At 40.8% G+C, this 19,402-nt stretch overlaps 1 protein-coding gene across 7 annotated transcripts in view; it reads left to right on the top strand.

Moving 5' to 3' along the window:
- The first annotated feature begins 519 nt into the window (after positions 1-519).
- The window catches only part of HYCC1 (hyccin PI4KA lipid kinase complex subunit 1), a 42,340-nt gene continuing 23,457 nt past the window's right edge, over positions 520-19,402 (top strand). For 3 of the 7 annotated variants that reach the window (XM_012571648.5, XM_030264828.4, XM_041714450.2), the window contains exons 1-2: positions 539-670; positions 19,279-19,358. In XM_012571648.5, the coding sequence (XP_012427102.3) occupies positions 19,308-19,358 (51 nt within the window). In that variant the 5' untranslated portion in view covers positions 539-670; positions 19,279-19,307. Of the gene's footprint in view, positions 671-4,157; positions 4,182-19,278; positions 19,359-19,402 lie in introns of those variants that run through there. The other 4 variants (XM_030264827.4, XM_072925622.1, XM_072925621.1 and 1 more) reach the window with 3 other exon arrangements.

Here is a 19,402-nt window from a genome sequence, read left to right as displayed (position 1 = left end):
ATTCCCGTCAGGGCGCCGGTAAGCATCTCCTGCGGAGCTGTCAGCCGAACCTTTGGGGCACAGCTGGGCTGGGGCACTGTCAGACCTGCCTGCCTGTCCCTGCTCCTGCCTCCAGCTCTGTTTTTATTTCCAAGTGACGGGCCGGGGGAACGCGTGGTTCGGGACAGCGGTACAACACACGCAGCTCTGGCGCTGCTCTCTCCAGCCCATCCGAGCGCTGCCGCCCGTTTTGTTCCGTGCGCCCGCTGCCACCCGCGCTCGCAGGGCACTTTCGGGAGCGAGCCCTGCTCCGAAGGGCGCATCTCCCCGCGGCGCACGACCCTGCCCGGCGCTCCGACTCCGCCTGAGCTCCCTCCAGGACCACGCTCCCGGCCCAGCCGCGGCACGGAGCTCACGGCTCGACCGGCTTCCGTGCCCGCCCCGGGGCGCCCTCACAGCGCGCCCACCGCTGCCGCCGGCCTCGAGCGGGCCGGCCCCGCCCACCGGGGAGCGGGGCGCGCGCACGGCCCGCTCTGCCGCGCTATTGGCTGGCGTGACCGCGCTGCGCGCTCCGGTTGGCTGCGGCGGCCGCCAGGCAGCGGCGGGGCTGGGCGGTGTCCGCCCGCCGCTGCCGCTCCCGGCGGGAGGGTGAGTTTGAGTCGCGGCCGCGGCGGAGCCGCCGGGCGGGAGGGTGAGTTCGATTCCCGGCCGTTCCCGCGGGGACAACTTTTTTTTCCCGCGCGGGGCTGGCGCATCCCGACGGGGCGGCCGCGGCCGTCGGCCAACTCGCGGCCGACTGAGCGGACCCCCCCCAGGCTGCGGGTCCCGCGCCCCACCCTGGGGCAGCCGGCGGCGCGCGGCTGGGGCGGCCGTGACTCGCCGGGGCGGCGGGGGGTGAAGGGCCCGGGGAGGGAGACCAGAAGGGGGCGGCGGAGTTGCTGGGGGATAGGGCCGGTGCCCGGAGGGGATGGAGGGGCAGGGCGACACCCTGCCCCCGGTGCGGGACTGCGCGGCGGCGCTCCGGGCACGGGCTGCGGCTTCCCCCGTTCCCGCGGGTCCTCCCGGGGCCCCGCCGGCATCCCGGCCGCGTCCGGCCGCCCGCTCGCCGCACGCCGCCCGCACCCGGTCCGGCTGCGGCAGGGCACAGCGGGCAAGCGGCGGCGTCGCCGGGGCGTCTGGGGGCCGGCGGGGCAGCGGCGCCTTGTGCCGCCGGGAGAAGGCGGCGGGGGCTGCGGGAGAGACAAAGGAGCAGCTCCCGCGGCGTCTCCGGAGCAGGGCGGGCAGCGCGGTGCGTGGCAGCGGCTTCTCGGTGCCACGGCGACCCTCCTGGGGAGGCTTGGGGCAGAGTGGGCGGCGTGCTGTGGAGCGCCTTCATGCTGACCCGTGCTGTGGCGTGCTTGGCCGTGTCCTGGCGCGGTGAGGTGCGTGCCCGCCGCGGGGATGCGGGAGGTGGCAGCAACAGTTAGAACCGCGGAGTTGGGAAACCCGAGCGCGCAGCGCCGCAGGCTGCACGGCTTGTGCCTCCGCCGGCTTCGTGCTTTAACTGCTTTAACTTGGCTCACACTGAATTGAAGTGGCCTTCCATGCGCTTTGTGTGTCAGAGGTGACGATGAAAGCAGGGATAGTGGATTTGTCTTGTCCCATGTAATCCCGACAGCCATCACGTTTGTTTCCCGGCCAATTGAATTCTAGCTCTCTGTCGAAAGAGCTCCGCAGCCTTAGGTTCACAGGGAGATGGTTTGTGTACTTGAAGATTATGAAGTCCTGCTACTATCGACTTTTCAGAACTTTTAATGTACGCTGCCAGTGTGTGAGGAGATGACTGTACAAGAGCAAAATATGTGAGTTTCTATTACATGTTTGGCGTTAGGATCCTTAGCTGCAAATTCAGATATAGTGACGTTTTTTTTAAGGCGAGCTGAGCAAATTGCATTGCAAAGAGGGAAGAAGCAGTGTTATGGAGCAAAGCATAGAGTGACATTGATGACTGTATTTTGTGGTATCTGAAATGCTTTTCTGTAGTTTTTGCCTCCAATGATGGACATACATGCTACAGTGTTTTTTCAGAAGTTTGTGCTTTCCACAGTATCATTGAAAGGTTGGGGTTAAAAGGGACCTAAAACTCATATAGTTTCATGCCATTAGAATGGCATCTTGCTTTTGTTCTCTCCACCTTTCAACAAGTTCTTTTATGTTATGAAAAGTAAGTAATGTTGTATAATGTGGTTAAATTAATTTGCAATCTTTTCTAGTTTCATCAGTGAAATAGTTTTGGTAAAAGTAGTATACTTTGAAGTTGAATTTTAGATCCTTCTGGCAATGTTTTTTGGATGTATTTTTTTCCTCCAGAGTAGGAAAAAATATAAAATCACTAATTTTGAAATACAAAACCCGTCTGCTTCTCTTCTGTGATAATGTCTTTGTGAGGCCAGGCACTTCTAATAGGCCTTTTATCAGAAGGATGATAATTTTGAGGATGTTCAGTACTACTTGGGATGATTTATTAACTGTAACAATTCACTTCCTTGCAGTGGTGAGCTGTTTTAAAGGGACATGTCATATTTAATCAGAAAGTGTCTTTCAAAGAAAAAGGTTGTCAGGGACAGAATCACATTGAAATTCTGCTGTAGCCTCCTGAATGGGCAAGTTTGCTTTAACTTGAGGGAGTCCATGGGAGACATGTTCTCAGACATAGCTGGGTAGTTAAGTCACTTGGATTCTAATTTTGTGATGACTTGTATCACCAGCGTGTACGTGAGATATTGTAAGGCTGGGCCCTGCAAGTGATGTGTGTCATTTGCGTTTTACTTAGCACAGTGGGGCTGGCTCTAAGCTGGGAGACAAGCCCATTTGCTGATGCATGTGACTGAGTCAAACCTAATAGGAAGTCCCTGAGTTAAAGTCTCACTCATAGTACACATTCCTCTAAAACCCCAATATCTTGAACCTGCCTCATGTTCATGTCAGGAAATTGATTTTCATTAAAGTCTGCCTTAAGGTATATATTAGATTGTCTTAACTGTCTTAACTTGTCACTGACTTCAATGCATGCAATGTGAAAATCAGCTTGTTCATTCTGGAGGTTTAAATTATTAGTTATAAAGCGTTGGCTAGTATCTGGTTATTTTAATTAGAAAATAAATGGTCTGATGTGATACCGTGTTTTTTCCGGTTGTATGGAGAATGTATAGTTTGCAAAATGATTTCTTAGAGAAAAGTCACAGTGCGCAGGTTTCCCTTTGGACTAAGAGCTTGTGGAGTATGTGAGGCTTTAGGATGAAACTTCCATGAGGCATAAATGTTTATGTTGATTAGAATATTAAAATGTAGTAACTCTTGGACTCTTAAAAAAGATCACCTGTGCACTCAGCAAACATACAAAGCCTCCATCGGGAAGAGCTTAGACTTAAATCTGTTAGGTGAATTGCCAGGTCAGGTTTCATTCCCAGCCCTTCCCTTTGACAAATGTGCTCTCTGCATAACCTAGCACGCTTCCTCTCTCACAGGTGGAAGACTGGGCAGAAAGCTGATCTATCCTTTGGTCTCCCATAGGACTGTGTGGGTACTTTTGTTGGCAGAAGTGGAAGTTGCACCTGTGAATCATTGCACTTGTGTGCATTACGTCCAGTGTTACCAAGCAGTCAGTCTTCCAAGAGCGAGGTGCGTGAAGTTTAAGCAGGAGATCTGATCTTGCTGTGTAGGAAATGAGAAGCCTGACAGTCTGACCTTCCCTGCTTGCATACTCTGTTTTCTTTGAAGATAACTAGAGTCCAAATCTTGTACACTTCAGAAAAACTGAAGACTGCCCATCTGTAATTATAGTCTGAGGTTAAATAGTTTGACTGGAGTGACCCTGTCTAATCTCTGAGACTTCCATGGGATTATGGAAATACAGCATGCTTAAAACCTGCAGTTTATATGCAGTGCCTTACAGTGTGTTGGTTTGTACTTGGTAGGATGTAGTTGAGAGAGTTTGTTGATTTTGTAGTTTCCCTGCTTAGGAGAATTACAGATTTTGTTTTGTTAATGCTTTTCTGTTTAATTATGCAAGTATACATATATATATATATATATATATATAAAAGACCACTTTTATTAGAATTTTAGGCCTGAGATCTTGTCTTTAAATCTGTGTTTTCTTTCTGTTCCAGGAAGAATAGCCCTTTTGGCATCTGCTGTTCTCAGTTGCTAGAATTGAAATGGTGATGTATGAAATGCACATTTGGAAGTGGAGAATGTATTGGAATTAAAGCATTTTTTTATTAGCATCAGTTATTTAGAAACTTAGTTTGGATTAGTTAATTTGAAATGCTTTGCGAGATAATCTTGGAAGACAGCAACAAGGTGGCAGAATAAGGACAGAAGTCTGTGTTGTTGAAGTCAAGGAGTACTAAAGTATGAAAATGTTTTTAATGTGTAGTAACTGCATATTGCTGCTACGCTGTGTTTAAAGCTGCTGCTCAAGCTCTGTATGCCATTAAAATGTTTATTTCTTCAATGGCCAGATTCTTCCTCTACAGTGTGTAAGTGTATGCCCACAATTTTTAGATGAAGTACTTCTGCATGAACTTGAGATTTTCTCTATAAACAACTGATACTTGAATTATTTAAAGTTATTTGAAAACATTTAAAATTTAAAAAGTTTTGCACAAGGCTGATAGCTGAAATGCTTCTGCATTTGTTCTTTCTGTAAATCAGATTTCTATCAGAATTTGTGTTGGAACTTTGCTAGCATGAAAACTCAAATACTCTTGTATTAGATAAAAAAATATCCAAAGCACCAAAACAAGCATCTGGATGATCTAACAACTGTAATCGTTTTCAGCTTATAGCATTTCTAAATTAGTACTGGATATGAAGTATTTTCTTGTACTTGTGGTGAAACTGTTTTGAAGCCTTTGCCCTAATCAGGACCATGTTCAAGAGGAGCAGAATAAAAATAGCATCTTGGCTGAGTCTGTGAGGGCAACTGTTATTTATGGCAATTTCTTTAGTCACATCCCCACATGAACTTACATGCTTTGCTAACAACTGGAAAGACAGTGAGTGAAAGCAGTATAACTTGCAGCCAAGTGAGTCCTGAAATTGTCTGAATGTGACCCTATTTTGTCATGGCGTGCCAGAAAGGGGAGCATGTTGGTGTAGGTGTTCATGTGATGAATTAAGGATTCTGTTTATAAGGCTTCAGTTTAACTTCTAAATGGTGTACAAATGTAAAACAGATGGGTTCAATAAACAGTTGTTATTAGTAGCATTATTTATTAGAACTGGAATCAGTAAAGGACATGGAATTTGGACAGATATTTAATTGTCATCACTCTTGTATATGGAGAATGCCATGGAAAGTGAGGGCGTGCATGAAACGTTTCTTAATTTATAAATGACCAGCAATGCTGAAGAATCATCTGAGTATTGAGATGAAGACTTGGAAATGAGTTATCTCTTCAAAACAGATGGATGTTTTTGTTTTCCGTCTCTAACCTCTGATGATATGAAATGCTATGTAGCAACTGAAGCATAGCAAAGAAATGTAGGTGAAAGTAACACTAGTAAAACATGCTTATTGCTGATGCAAAAGTTGCTGAGTATCTGTATTCCATCCTGATTGGCACAAGAGCTCTCATTCACAAGAGCTCTCTATGTGACAAAAAATGTATATTTGGGGCACTTTTGATAGCTATTCAAGGCAGCTTTCTTAGGCCATCTTATCTCATACCTTTACATTTTTTTAGTTTCCTCTATTTGGAGTCTAACCTTTATTTAAAAATAGCATAGCATGCTCTGAAGCTGCACTGGGTACTAATTAACACACTTCGGCGCTTAAACTTTCTCCTAAGGTTTCCTGCTGTTTGCACTGGATAAATATTTATGCTTCAGCAAGGCATTAATTTCAACCTGACGAACACTGCATATAACTTTAATATTTTGCTAATACTAAACACCATGATTCACTCCTTTTGCTATATTTTATCACAGTTCTTTTTGTTTAGGAAAGGAGGGAAAAAAATCCCATTACACTTTAAATATGTGGTAGGGAATTATATCTAATACTCAACAATTAACCTGTCTAGTAGTCTGAGTATTGTACAGGAGCTGGTGCTGGATAATACAAGGAATCCATGAGCATCTGGTTAATGGACAAGGCTGTACTATGTTGTGATTTGTAAAAGCAATTGTTTTCTATTCTTTTCAATCCTTTAATACTATTTGCTGTATTAGAGGAGACAACTGGAATATATGTAAAAGCGTTGATCTAATAAATTTTTAAAACTTGCATTTGACAAGTATTTAACACGAGCCACCTTCTCCGTCAGGATACTGTGAATATTTTCAGTGTACTGTGTAAAACATGTCAGGTATGTTATAGTCACATCTCTACCTGAGGAAGTAGAGTAAAGGATCTTCAGGTATAAAAATGAATTTTTTGTCCCCTGGTAAATACTCCTTTGCAGTATTTGCTGGCTGAAGGAAATTGTATTTCTTCCACATTTGAAGTAGGTAGACTGCAGCATCATGTATTTGGTGTTAGAAGGGGAGAGCAGTGTGATCAAAGTGGGGGAAGGAGCAGGGTTGGGGAGTTCCTTAGCTCTTGGTACTTGGTGCTAAAGCAACAATTTAATATTCCTTACAGTCAATTTAGACTCATTTTGCTAGTGAAATACTAAGTATTATCCTACGGTTTGTGGTTCATAGCACATGGTTAAACCGATTGCTATATACTCTGTTAAAAGAATATATTTCTTACTGACTTCCTTTAGGCTGTGCCAAAATACCTGCCTGCTTCATGTCACATACTGCAGACGTGCTACTGTTTTTACTCAGTTACAGCTTTTAGGCTCAATAAGCTGCAGTCTTTCTGCTCACATCTCTTACATTCCTATTATATTGACTCTGAATGTCAGGTGTAGAAAGACTAATAGGCTCCTGCATTTTTTTTCCCTGCTTTGAACTAAATTCCCAGTGCAGCAGCCAGAGGAGCAGGTGAGAGGCTTTTGACAGTAATTCTGCGCATCTGTTTACACATGCATGTGTAGCTTTGTGAGTGCTGGTATAATATTTACGAATTTCTGCCTGTCTTAAGAGAATGTGATTTATATTTAATTGTAAATCTGAGGAAAAAAAAAAAATCTGAGTTTCTTTGCCCCCATCCCTGTTTTCTCAGCAGCATTATGTGTCAGCACTGTAAATGAGGGGTATTTTTGCAGCAGTCATGTTGTGATGAGACACTTCAGACAATCAAAATTGTTCTGTTACTCAGTGAAACACAAAAAAGGAAACATCTGTTTTGCTTAGTCTGTAGTGGTACTGCTTGGAGTAACAGGATTCTGTTGTCCCAGCTGGAATTGGTTGAAGTTTTGTTGACTTTTCAGTAATGTGTACAAATACAGCAGAACTGCTCTTCCAGCACTTCTGCATCATTCTAGGGATTGGCTGAGTAAATTTGCAGTCTCTGTTACTTTTAATTCTTTTGCTGCCTTACTTTAGTTTGGTATATGTATTTTCAATATCATTCTCTTTGTTCTTAGGCTGAAGTTTAAGAATATCTGAAGCATATGCATTGGTTACCAAGAGTTTTTTACTAGAATGGAATGGTTATTTGTGCAGTGATATTTTCTCCCAGACTATTACTGACAAACTGTAACTGCGCAGGGAAGAATGATAATGATTTTCCACCCAAAACAATATAATCAGAGGAGATCTCTCAACTCTGCCGTTCCCTTGTATAAATAATGCACACATTCATTCATTCCATAAGGAAATAATGGAAATCTTTAGTTCATTCCTATTTTAGTGGTATTCAAAAGTGGTTGAGAGGTTTTGTCTTGTTTTGTTAAAGAAGTGGATGCTAGTTCACCTGTGCTCAAAAAGCCGCTCCAATCCTGTGAAACAGTGGCAGGGACTGCCTTAACCATTTACAGCTGCTTCTTGGTGTGGTAGAATATTTATACAGAATATAAGTACTGTATAAATTCAGTAGGTGGAGTAGGATGTGGATACCTTTGATGGCAAGGGAAGAAGAAGCACCTAGATGAAGGTCCTGCTTGTACAGTAAATAGAGGAACTGACAAAAGTGGGAATAGAAAGTTAACTGAGTGATGAAACAGGAACCAAATGATGCCACACCCTTGAAGTTCCTTAAATGTGTCTGTTGATGTTAAATTATAGGTGTATGATCTTTTTGTTTTGTGCAATTGACCCTCACACCTCAAATGTCATACTGTTTGAAAAGTGGCCATTCACTTAGATTATTTTTTTTTTCTTGCAGTGCTTTGCTCTTGGCTCATTGCAACACTTCTTTCATATGCTTATGACAGTTTGTACAAGCAGAACATGTTGTGTGCAAGGGTTGTTAGGCTGTATTGATGTCCTTTGGCTCTGGTTCATCTGGTCCACTACACCCCAAATACATGTGCAATTAATGATCAATTTCCATGTATTGTCACAACAGTGTCTGCCATTCAAGTGACTTCTCAGATATTGCGTGTAAGCACAATACACTAAATTAAGTTCTCAAGTTCACAGACCTGAGATTATTACAGAAATAAATTTTGACCACTTTGTAGTTAGGCTATGGAAATATTTGCCTGGATTTAAACCATCAAATCTGTGCTCTAAGCCAGGACTCTGAATTGATGTCTGATTATAGAAGCACCACTCACTTCTAGAGCTACTAGATATGTAGGATATGTAATAATGCTCTTAAAAGTCAGGCCGGTCTTGAGCAGAAGACATTGTGTGATTTAATGACAATGCAAATAAAATAAAGAGAAAAAGAAAATGAATGTATGCTCTGTTATTTTAAATCTTAAACTGTCTCATGCTACTAAAGTGGTAATATAAATTCCTTAGAAACTTTCTGTTGTGACTTTGGAATAATGACAGATTACTTGATAATACCAACTAACTTGGAAATCTGAACTCAAATAAAGAGTCCTTCCAGAACATGTATAATTTGAGTTTTATTAGCTTTCTGTTTCTTGGAGTAATTAATATTCTGGCTTTTAGGTGCTTTCATGAAATGGGAACTTTTTATTTTAAAAGCTTTTTCATTTAACATGAATTCAATCTAAATTAATACATCTCTCAACGTAAGAGAATTATAATCCTTTTCTGCTTTGACAGCATTATGCTTTTGGGATTTGACTTAAAAAAAATTGCAATTCAGAGCAAGACATACAGGGTAGTAAATTCTCTTGAGACTTTGAGTTGCATATATTTTGTCTGTACTACAGCATTTGTATGTGACAATAGAGCATTTAATATATTGGATGTGTCTTCTGAATGAGACAGAAGCGTGGGTCCTGCCTCTAAAAATTTTAGTTGAGAAGTCATGTTCTTCTGTAGCATGTAAAGTATGTAAAAACCCACAAAATTGTTCTTAGTTGCTCTGAAATGTTTTTCAAATGAATGTGTCTAGTCTTGTGAGTGTATGCAGATGGGCTGTTGTGGGGGTGGGGGAATGTGAAGGGATGAGGAAGAATAAGAGCACTGTCATGAAGAGATAAAGCATGTTTCTCCTGAAGCTGTTTAACACAGCTAAATATATGCATTGCATGCATGTATCAAAGGATAATATTAGTTTTGTAATTTAACAGGGAGCAGTTATCAACTACTAAAACTAAGTCCTAAGGTTATTTGCAGTATTGATGCATCCCTCTTCTGAAAATTGTACCTTTGTATAGATTGGGAGTTTTTTCTTTCCCCTGTGAAAATGAGCTGCTAAAACACCTGTCAGTAGACTATCATAGACCTCTTTTTGCTATAAAATCTGGGGTGTATTCCTGATTGCAAGGTTCCTGCTTTTCTTTCATGATCTTTGAGGAAATGGTAGAATGGTACACTGGAGATAATATTTTGCAGATAGAAAGCTGTGAGGAATGCTAATGCTGCTGCATTGGTAGGTTTAGAGTGATGGGATGTATCATAGCACTTACTTAAAATAAAGGTTCTGGAGTCAAAATAAAACCCTTTCATTGCAGTTGCATTTGATCATGTCTAATATTATGCTATATTGTAGATCTTCCCTGGGTAGCCCAGTGGGGGGACACAGCTGATCCAGAGAAGTCAATGGGAGCCCTGGGAGAATTCTCTTTTCTTTGTGAAGGGCTGGGTACCCTGGAATGGGTTTGGCCTGAAAGAGGGGCCTGTGCTTTACCAGGTGAGGCTGTCCTGGCATAGGAATAGTATTCCCCAATTTAACGTTCCCATGGAAATGTTCCAAAACACAACTACTTATTCAGTCTCCCTTTCCCCCTTGGCCTCCCATGAGTAGGGATGGAGAGAAGAATTAGGGACACAAAAAGTAAAGATTACAGGTTGAGATAAGAACAATTTACTGGAAACAGAAATGGAATAAGAAAGCAAACAGTAACAGCTACACTGTCAATAACAAAGTGTACAAAATAGGCAAATGATTTACATATGATCACTCACCATGCAGAACTGACTACCCTGAGTGCTTCCCCTGGTAATGATGAGGTGATATAGAATAGCATCCGGATTCTGGCTATGCCCTTCCTAGCTGCTACAAAAATGGACTCTGTTCTGGCCTGAACCTGACATAAGTCACTTCTGAAGCACCTGTGACTTTTGCAGCCCAGTTCTCAGTTTGTGGAGCTCCTCACATTTTACGGAGGCAGAAGGACGATTGGGTTGAAATGTAGTCCCAAGAGCTGCTACAAAATTTCTTCCTTATGTAGCTTGTGTAGTATCTTCTAAAGTTAGTGTCTGGTTTGAAGGTAGACATCTCTGTTTTCCAAATTTAATGAGGTGTGTATACTTAGAGAAGGGTTGGAAGTAGACAGTCTCCTAAAATCTCATTCTTAGCCAGCAGAATTGGGAGGTTTTGGTCAAAAGTCTTGCATTCTTTATGTTGCTGCTAAAAAGTAGAGGAAGAGTCTCTCAAACTCCCGCCCTCCTTTGGTAGAACTGTGTCTTTTTCCTTCTGGTAGGTCACTGCTAAACTACTTGTGAGATGATTGTTTCTGGATTTGTACTACCTGAAACTATGTGCTGTAATGGTAGAAGGTGTTAAAATCGTCTCTTTTACAGTCAGTGCTCAGAGATGAAGTTCAGCCCCTGCTCAGTTCTCAATATGCTTTTTAGTCATACTCGAGCTATTGTGCAGCATCTGCCTGTGCATGCTCTACACTGAGAGCCTTTCAGCAGCTGAATTACCCAACACCTTTCTTTTCATATGACTGAACGTTTTGAACAAACTCTAACGTGAGATGACTTGCAATTTTCATTTAGAAAACAAAGCTTGGTTTGTAAAATTAGCTTGCAGCAAATTGACTTCACAAATAGGTTAAGTGAATAACTGTCTGTAAACGTAATACTGTGGTAGCATTGAAGGTTGAGGAGGCAAGGAACTACATGTCACAGCATTGCTACCAAAATAACACTCCATTGAGAAGACCACTAGTTAGTTGGAGACTTATACGCCATACTAAAATTAAAGCTGCAGCACAATTTTTCTCTCTATGGCTTATTATATTTCACTCTTGTAAATTTGCTTTTGAGTTTTGAGAAAGCTTCCTGACTTGATAGGGATGTGGTGTACTTTGGGCTTAGGGAAGTAAGGTGTAAAAGAACAGTAAGTTTGTGTGGGGTTCTGTACAGAATGTTTCTTGTAAGTGCTGAACTTGTGCAGCACTGCTTTTCCTAACAGAAGTGATAAGAGCACTGCATCATGTACTGTGGAATTAATGCCAGTTCACTGATGTTCTCAACACAAGTTATGGAAGTCTTGATACACAGAAAACAGACAAGATTTCTAAAGCTTTCTAGTTCATTTATTTGGTTAAGCTTGTGCTTGTACTCATTTTAATGTGATTTAATTTAAATTCTATTTCTGTATGATGCATATAATTACTCTCTTGATTTTTCTTTGTATGTGTTGGAACAGTTAACTATATTAATCCAGAAAACATAAGGACAATTAGGACAAGATTTTTAAATTATGTATGTTTTATTCTGTCTAAGATTATGCTGTTTATATACATGTTCTTTCTTAAAGGATCAGGAAAATGTAAACAGTAATGTTTGCATGAATGAAAAATGGAAGCAAATACATGTTAGCTGCTAAAAAATGCTTTGAAAGTAATAAATCTTACTTTATTTCCCTATAATGAAACTATTGATTAATTACAAATTATAGAAAAGATAACATTTGAGGATATGCTGCAGATGAAGTAGCTTGAAAGAGTGTAACTGCAGTAAGTTGACTTATAGGTGGTCAGTTTTGGCTGACTATGGTTTTCAACATGGCAGATGTACTTAGGGTGTGCATTTGTGCTGCAGGGAAGAAATAGTAAAGCAGGATTAAAAAAGGTAACAAAGAAGTAGTAGAGGACAATGAAAAAATAAAAATTCGAGCTGTGGAAGTTATTTTGTCTTACTTCATTTTGGCACTGTACTGTTAGCGTTGCTTTTGTCCTGCTTAATCAATATAAATCTGATTTACTATGGCTTGTATAGGTTCAAGTGACTATATCAGTGCTTGTAGTCTCTTATCTCTATCCTGGTGGCTTGTTTGACTGGCCTAAGTAATTTGGTTGTCTTGGGAGACAATTCCCCTTGGTAGTAAAGGGTGAATACAAGGTTAGTGGAGTACAAATATGGTTTGTAATTGATTGCTAATCTGAAATAGAGCAAATAAATTTTCCAGGAGTCAAAGATCAGGATTAAAATCTTCAAAAGCCTGTGCTATTAGGAGTCTTACCTTCTGCTTGAGACTTTAGAAAGCTTTAATCGTGAAGGTTTTGGGTCACGTGTGCCTACATGACTGTTTACCAGCAATGTAAATGGCCTTGTGGTTTCATGACCTCAGCCACAAGTTTGTTGTTTTGTTTTTGGGTTTTTTTTTCCCTCCTGATAGAATTGAAAGGTTGTAGTAGACTGAGTTACAGTTTGATACATCGAGTATTTGATGCTTTACAGCCCAGAAACCTCCAAACAGTATTGTGTGGTACTGGATAATTTGCACAAGAAACAACTGCATTTAAGACAGTTATTTATAGTTTCTGTATGGTCTACCTGCTGTATGGTTGCTTTCTATAGACTATTTTTTTCCTTAATTGCTGTTACCAAAACTGAATTAAGGTCTGTCATCTGTGGCTGAATAGTAATACATCTATTGTTTTTTTAAAAATTGTAATGGATATCATTCAGGAGGGCTTTTCCATTTGGTGGGCAAATATCTATCACTTTGTCATATTCCAAGTATTAGATTGTTTGAGAAGCATATGTGCACAGAATTGGGAAGTCTTTAAATCTGTATCATGAACGAGTCCACTGACTCCTGACTCTTTAAGGCTGATGTTCCACATTGTGATATAAAGTGTAAGCTCTAGTTAAGAGCTTTTATCTACAGTTGCTTCTGTTACTGACAGAGGGGAGGGGAAAATGGGAAGCAAAACTGAATAATGCCTTTGGCAAGATGAAATTAAAATTGACTGCAGTTTCACTTCCTAAGGTTCAGTAATCTTTACAAACCACTGGAAACAAATGTTCAAAACAGTTATTTTTGTGTGTTCACTACTTTGTTGTACAGAAGACTGCAGAATGACCATAGTGAACCAGATGAGAATTTCTGAAACCTTGTTGTCTAGCAGTGGCTCTAGAGGCCAAGAAAGGAACTGAGAGAAAACTGGAAGAGTGTGCTGGGGGAGCAACCTTTGAGTCCAGCTTTCTGAACTAGAAGTGTTTATATATTTAGTGGCTCTGGGTAGATTTTTCCGTGCATATGTCCCAGTGGGGTTTTTTTCTGTTCATTTATGTAAAGTGCATGTACCTGGACCTCAATGCATACTTCCTCCATTGTTTTTGGTAATTCCTGTTTGAGCCCGTCACCTCTAGTGTCACCTAAAACTTGTTATTTCTCTTGTTAGAAGATGCTGAATAACCATCTCTCATTTTAGGAATTTGCCTGAGCCTAAGTCAGTGATGCTTGGTGCACCATAGCTGTCCTGTTTTAAGCTGAAGATGGCAATTATTAGAGAATGTTTGATACCGAGTCATTGAACACTGTTTGCAGTTGTGTATTTGTATTTGAATAAAACATGTGGCTGTTTCAGGCTTAGCACAATGGGGTGTTTGTTTCTTTGTGAAAGTTTGAAAAAAATCAAAAAGTCAGACCTGGCCTTTGTGGTTTCTGAAACCTGTCAGAATGGCTTTTAGAGTCCACAGTAGCATCTATTTCTTTTCTCAAGAGACTTCAAGTGTTTTGCTGCCCGTTATTGCGCCTACAAGTATCTGAACAGAATAGCTTGACCATATTCAAAATTGTATAGAAGATGAACAGATCACTGTATCACTAAAATGAGTTGTGCATTAACATCAGGAAAATATATTCTCTTTCGGCAATTGAGTCAAGAATACACTTGCCTGAGTGTTCTTTCCTGTTCTGTGGCCTACCAAGGATTTTGTCCCTGTCTCTGAAATGAGGGAGAAGAAAGGGCTCAGCAATGTGAATTTTATGTGTAGACTGAGTCCTTTAAATGAGCTTGATGAATCAAGTAAGAGCTGACTAAAAGGTTTTTAATATTTCTTGTACCACTTCAAAAGGGAAGAAAAGTTGAGTCCTAATTGGCCCATCCCTACTTCTGTGTGCAAACTACTATGGCACAGAAGATGAACATTTACTAGGGTCTTGATCTCTTATGGGTCTGATGCATCGTAATGGAATGCTCACAAGTTTACTTTGTTCCAGTTCTGGGATGAGTTGACAGATTTGGCTGATGGTTCAAAAATAGCTTAACTTTCTGCTTCATATTTCCCTTTAAGCTGATTTTTTTTTTTTTTAAGCAAATAATACAGGCTTCCAAGCAGATACGCTACACAGGAGGTAAAGACAAAGTATATGCTTACTCTTCCAGCAATTCCCAGAGGATGAGACTTGAGCAGTTTTTGGCTCCTGTTTTTGTTTTTTCCAGCTCTGTGACTTTCCCTAGCAAATATCTAGTACTGTGGTTTCAGAAGGTCACTTCTGCAGAACTCAAGCATTCGTTCTTTATCCAAGTCCAGCCTCCTTGTGCTTAATCCAGATTGCATTTACACACGTGCATTCTGTGGATGAATTCCACAAATGCTGGGTAGCTGTAAAGAGCAAGAAAGCCACCTATTGTGAGAATTTCCTTTTAAAGAAAAACCTGTGCATGTATTGTCTGTGATTTCATTCAAAGACATAATTTGATATTATTATATTAAAGTCTTCTGTGACAGGTATGAAAGTCCAAAGCCATTTAAGTAGAGGGATGCATTTGTAGGTTTGCCAGATAATGTCTTAATTTGTCTTGGCTGGCCCTCCACCAACTCAGTGCCTGTAACTTTTTCTCCCTCCTCTATTAAAAACAGGAAATTCACTAAGTTCCTGATGTATTTGTGCTGTAAAGGGTGAGGAAGGGAAAATTACCTGTTTAGGGACTTTGTAGAAGTCTCTTCTAAATGAGACTTGCTTTTATCCGATGAATTCCTTTGGTATCTTATTCAAATTACACTACTCACCTTGAAACAAAAGAAAAATTGGTATCTCCAAAGGAAGGAGACTTAAATTATTGTATTAGAATAGAGCAAGACCAATTAACAGCTGTCAGAGGCTGCTTAGGACTTGGGAATGTGTTAATTATTATTTATTATAACTCCTGTCTTTGGCTGCTAATCCAAGTTGAGATTCTTGTGGAAAACACTCCAAAGTGCTTTTAACTCACAAGGCACAAGAATACAGGTTATATTAGCCATATAAATATAGACAATTAGCCATTTGTTAGCTAGACTGCATAAGCTGTGTCTGCTTTCATGTGGCAAATATGAAGACCTGCAATGCAAGAGTGTTCCCTAAAGTGGTGTTACATCATGTGTGAGATAAACTAAGAATATATCTTGGCTAATAAAAATTCAGCAGTCCTGAACTACCTGACTGTTACTAAGCTTCTTCACAAATAGTTTTGTGGTATTTAAATAATTGAGACTTCTCTTTCCTGTAACAGTCTTCATCAGGACATCCAAATGAGCAAGGAGCATGGGTACATTTGAACTGTTCTTCACATTTAATCAAAGTATTGTTTGATTTGTGACAAAAGTTGTTTTTAAAGAAATCCTCAGAGTCCACTCTTTTGAAATCTTTAGAGGGACTTAGTAGGAAGAGACCAAGAAAAAATAGTCATTTGAAGAGAATTACATGCTGATGTACCTTAAAACAAGACTTTTTTGGGAAAAATGCTGTATAGTGTTTGCTGTGTTATTTGAATTTCCAGTATAGTTTTGGTGTTCATAAAGTACATTTTTAATACAATTTTTCATTTTTTTTTGGTCCAAGTAGCAGGTATTTACTTTATCTGCTTTATGTTGCTTTAATTCTGTAGTAGCTGGGATGTCTCATGTTTACAGTGGCCTATATCTTGCAGTAATATCCGCTGAAACAAAGCTGTAATTAAGGCATGCTTTTTAATCCTCTGGATATTTTTTTTTCCATAAAAGGTTAACAGATGCTATAAATTAAGCCTTATATTGGTACACTTAGTGTTAAAAATCCTATTTTAGAGTTACTTTTAAAAAACTTATTGTGAGCTTCAGCAAAAAAATTGTGTTGTTAACTGAAACTTGTTAATCCTTCTTTTGGAACAGTCTTGGGTTTTCCAACTCTGTCCAAATATTGTGCCAGTCCAACTTGATCTGTTATGTAACTACAACAAAATGAGGCAATCCTCAGTAAAGCAGTAGGTTGTCTGCTTGTTTAAATAGATCCCACACAGCTGATATGTGGAGTTAAAGCTTTTTTTTCCTTCTGGGGGACATCAATTGAACACATCATCCATGTCTTCATGGAAAATAATTGTAAAGTTAAGAGTTCTTATTTGTGATACTCAAATGTGTATTGCTGTGGTTTAAGCAGATATATCTGGATTTTCTAAAGTATGAAGGTAAAATAAGGACAGTATCCCCTGTATGTTTCTACTGCCTTAACTCTCAGTTGAATGCTTCTGCTACTTTAAAAATAAATATAAAAAATCTGATCAGCAAAAACTTTGTCATATTTCTTTTCTACAAATGTAATTTCAAAAGTTCAGGATGTTGCAAAAAAAAAAAATCTTTAAATACTTAGTCATAAAATTAGTCATAAAAACTCAGAGTATTATTCCAATGGATAATGCCAGCCAAGGATGTTGTTACTGTTTTTACTGGTCAAATGAAATCTCTGTTCTTTGGGAACCTTTAATCTGAAAATAATGCTTGATGGATCACTAGAGAAGGGTAAGGGAAAAAAATTGAATCTCTTGGATATGTGGTATCAGCTGTGGACTTGGTGTATCCAGGACTCCTCTTGGCTCTTTTAAATAATGAGACTTTTGCTTTGAGCAATCAGTATTAGGACAGGTATTTGTGCTATTAATGGGGCTCACTCAGCAGGGAATGGTTACTATTGTCAGCTGTGCTGAAGTATGGGATGCTGCAAAAGCCTTTGTCCACCTTCATAGGGCTGGTAGGTTGTGGGATTCTGTAGGAACTGGCAAGGTGGTTACTTCAATAATTGTAGTAGTAGGACTAGTCTTTGTTAGCACATGTATTATCCTTAAAATAATGGATAAATAATAAATAATCCTCACTTCACCACAGGGTCTCACATGCAACCTATGCTGAGCCTCCAGAGGCTGTTCCTCTGTATTTTCATTGTTGCACCTTCAGGGACTGTCAGTGCTGATCAGAAAGACTTGGGATTTAGCTAAATTAGTATACATGGCAGTTCGTCCCATTTCTTTGTTGATACAGGATGACAGGATGGATGAGATTTAAATGGATCTTCGGTGCTCATGAAGTCCAGCCTCCTTTCCTCAAAGTAGTGAAAATTGGAACAGGTGTCTGGCTGCTCAAGGTCTTACCAAAACGGGTTTTCAGTGTCTCTGACTGGAGACTCCTCAGCCACTCTGGCATTTAAAGCAATTTTCTGTGCTCTGACACCCAGGGTTCCTGGGCGCTGCTCTTTGTGGTAACAACAGAAGTAAAGGTGACAGTGAATACCTTGTCCTTTTCTGTATCTTCTCTCGGCAGATCCCCTGCTGATTTGACCATGGAGCCTTAGTTTTCCTGTTGCTACTACTGCTATTTTTGCAAAAACCCATGAACCATTCTAGAACATTCTTGATCTTCCTTCTTGCTTTGATCCTCCTTACTGGGATCCTGTGATCTACTTTGTCATGGACATTGCAGCTGTGTCTGCCCTGACCATGACATCCCTAGCCAGTTTTTCCATGTTGAGCAGAGGGCCTGCCTTTGGCTCCTCAGTTCCCTGTTTCAGGAAGTAGTAATCAATGCACTGGTTCCCACTTCTGTTTCCCCTCTGAGAGATAAGAGGGTAGTTCATGGTCCATGTGAGGACCAGGAGCCTGTAAACCAGGTGAGGCTTCTTCTGCTTATGTGAGGAGGGATTTCTGTGTTTTGTCTTGCTCAGGTGATGAGTAGCCAACACCTGCAATAATGTCACCCATGTTGCTCTGCCTCTCATCTGTGACCCATAAGCTCCCAGCTGTCTCATTGTCCACAGCAGGGCTGAGCTCCATGTCTCTCTGCTGCTCTCCCAAATAAAGGGCAGCTTTCCTCCCCTGCAATCCTTGAAGAGCCCATACCCAGCCAGAGCAGTGGTCTGGTCTCCGAAAATTAAATGCTTATGCTTCCTTGGCCCTTCCCTGTTGTCCTTTCATCCTCCAAAGGCAGTGTTTTGTAAGCTTTTCTAGGGTTGTGTGAGAACATTGCCACAGCCTGTCTGAGGCTGGGCAGAATGTTGGGCTGGGGAGTCTCTTAGGCTCCATGCAAAGGCAGCAGGCTCATTGTCTTGCAGTTGCCATGGTGGGGGAGGACTGAAAGGTTTTCCATCCACCTTTATTTCAGTGACCTTTTCCAAGCTGGGAATAGCAGTTGACTTGGAAAAACCTAAACAGTCGTTTCTCTTCAGTGAGTCCATACAGTTTCCTCTCGAGTCTTGTAAGCTGAAAAATAAATTGAAATTGAGGAGGTAATATTTTCTGTTTTCAGAATGCCATTTCTGAAAATCTTTGACTTACTTCCCACGCAATACATAGTTGGAATTTATTAAACTGCTGTATGTGAAGACTCCTGTGCTTAATGCTTCCAGCAGCGTGCATAAGTGAGGTACAATAAAAGTTCAAAGTAATGTCAGCATGTAAAATGTTAACAAGTAAAAGCATGATAAGATTCTTTAAATATTCACAGAGGCTTAATTTTCATCATTGACTTAATGCAGTGACTGGAGTATTCACAAACTTTGTTTGCTTATTCTTTCAGGCTGAAGGTTTTGAAGCAGATGTTGGAAGATGTTAGCTGTGGATACTGGGGTTGTGGAGGAGTGGTTATCAGAGTTCAAGGTAATACACTCTCTGATATGTAGCCAGAAGTGTTTGAATCACTG

Source organism: Taeniopygia guttata, chromosome 2 (assembly GCF_048771995.1).
Source record: "Taeniopygia guttata chromosome 2, bTaeGut7.mat, whole genome shotgun sequence".
Classification (NCBI taxonomy): Eukaryota; Metazoa; Chordata; class Aves; order Passeriformes; family Estrildidae; genus Taeniopygia; species Taeniopygia guttata.
This window is presented reverse-complemented; position numbering and strand designations above follow the sequence as displayed.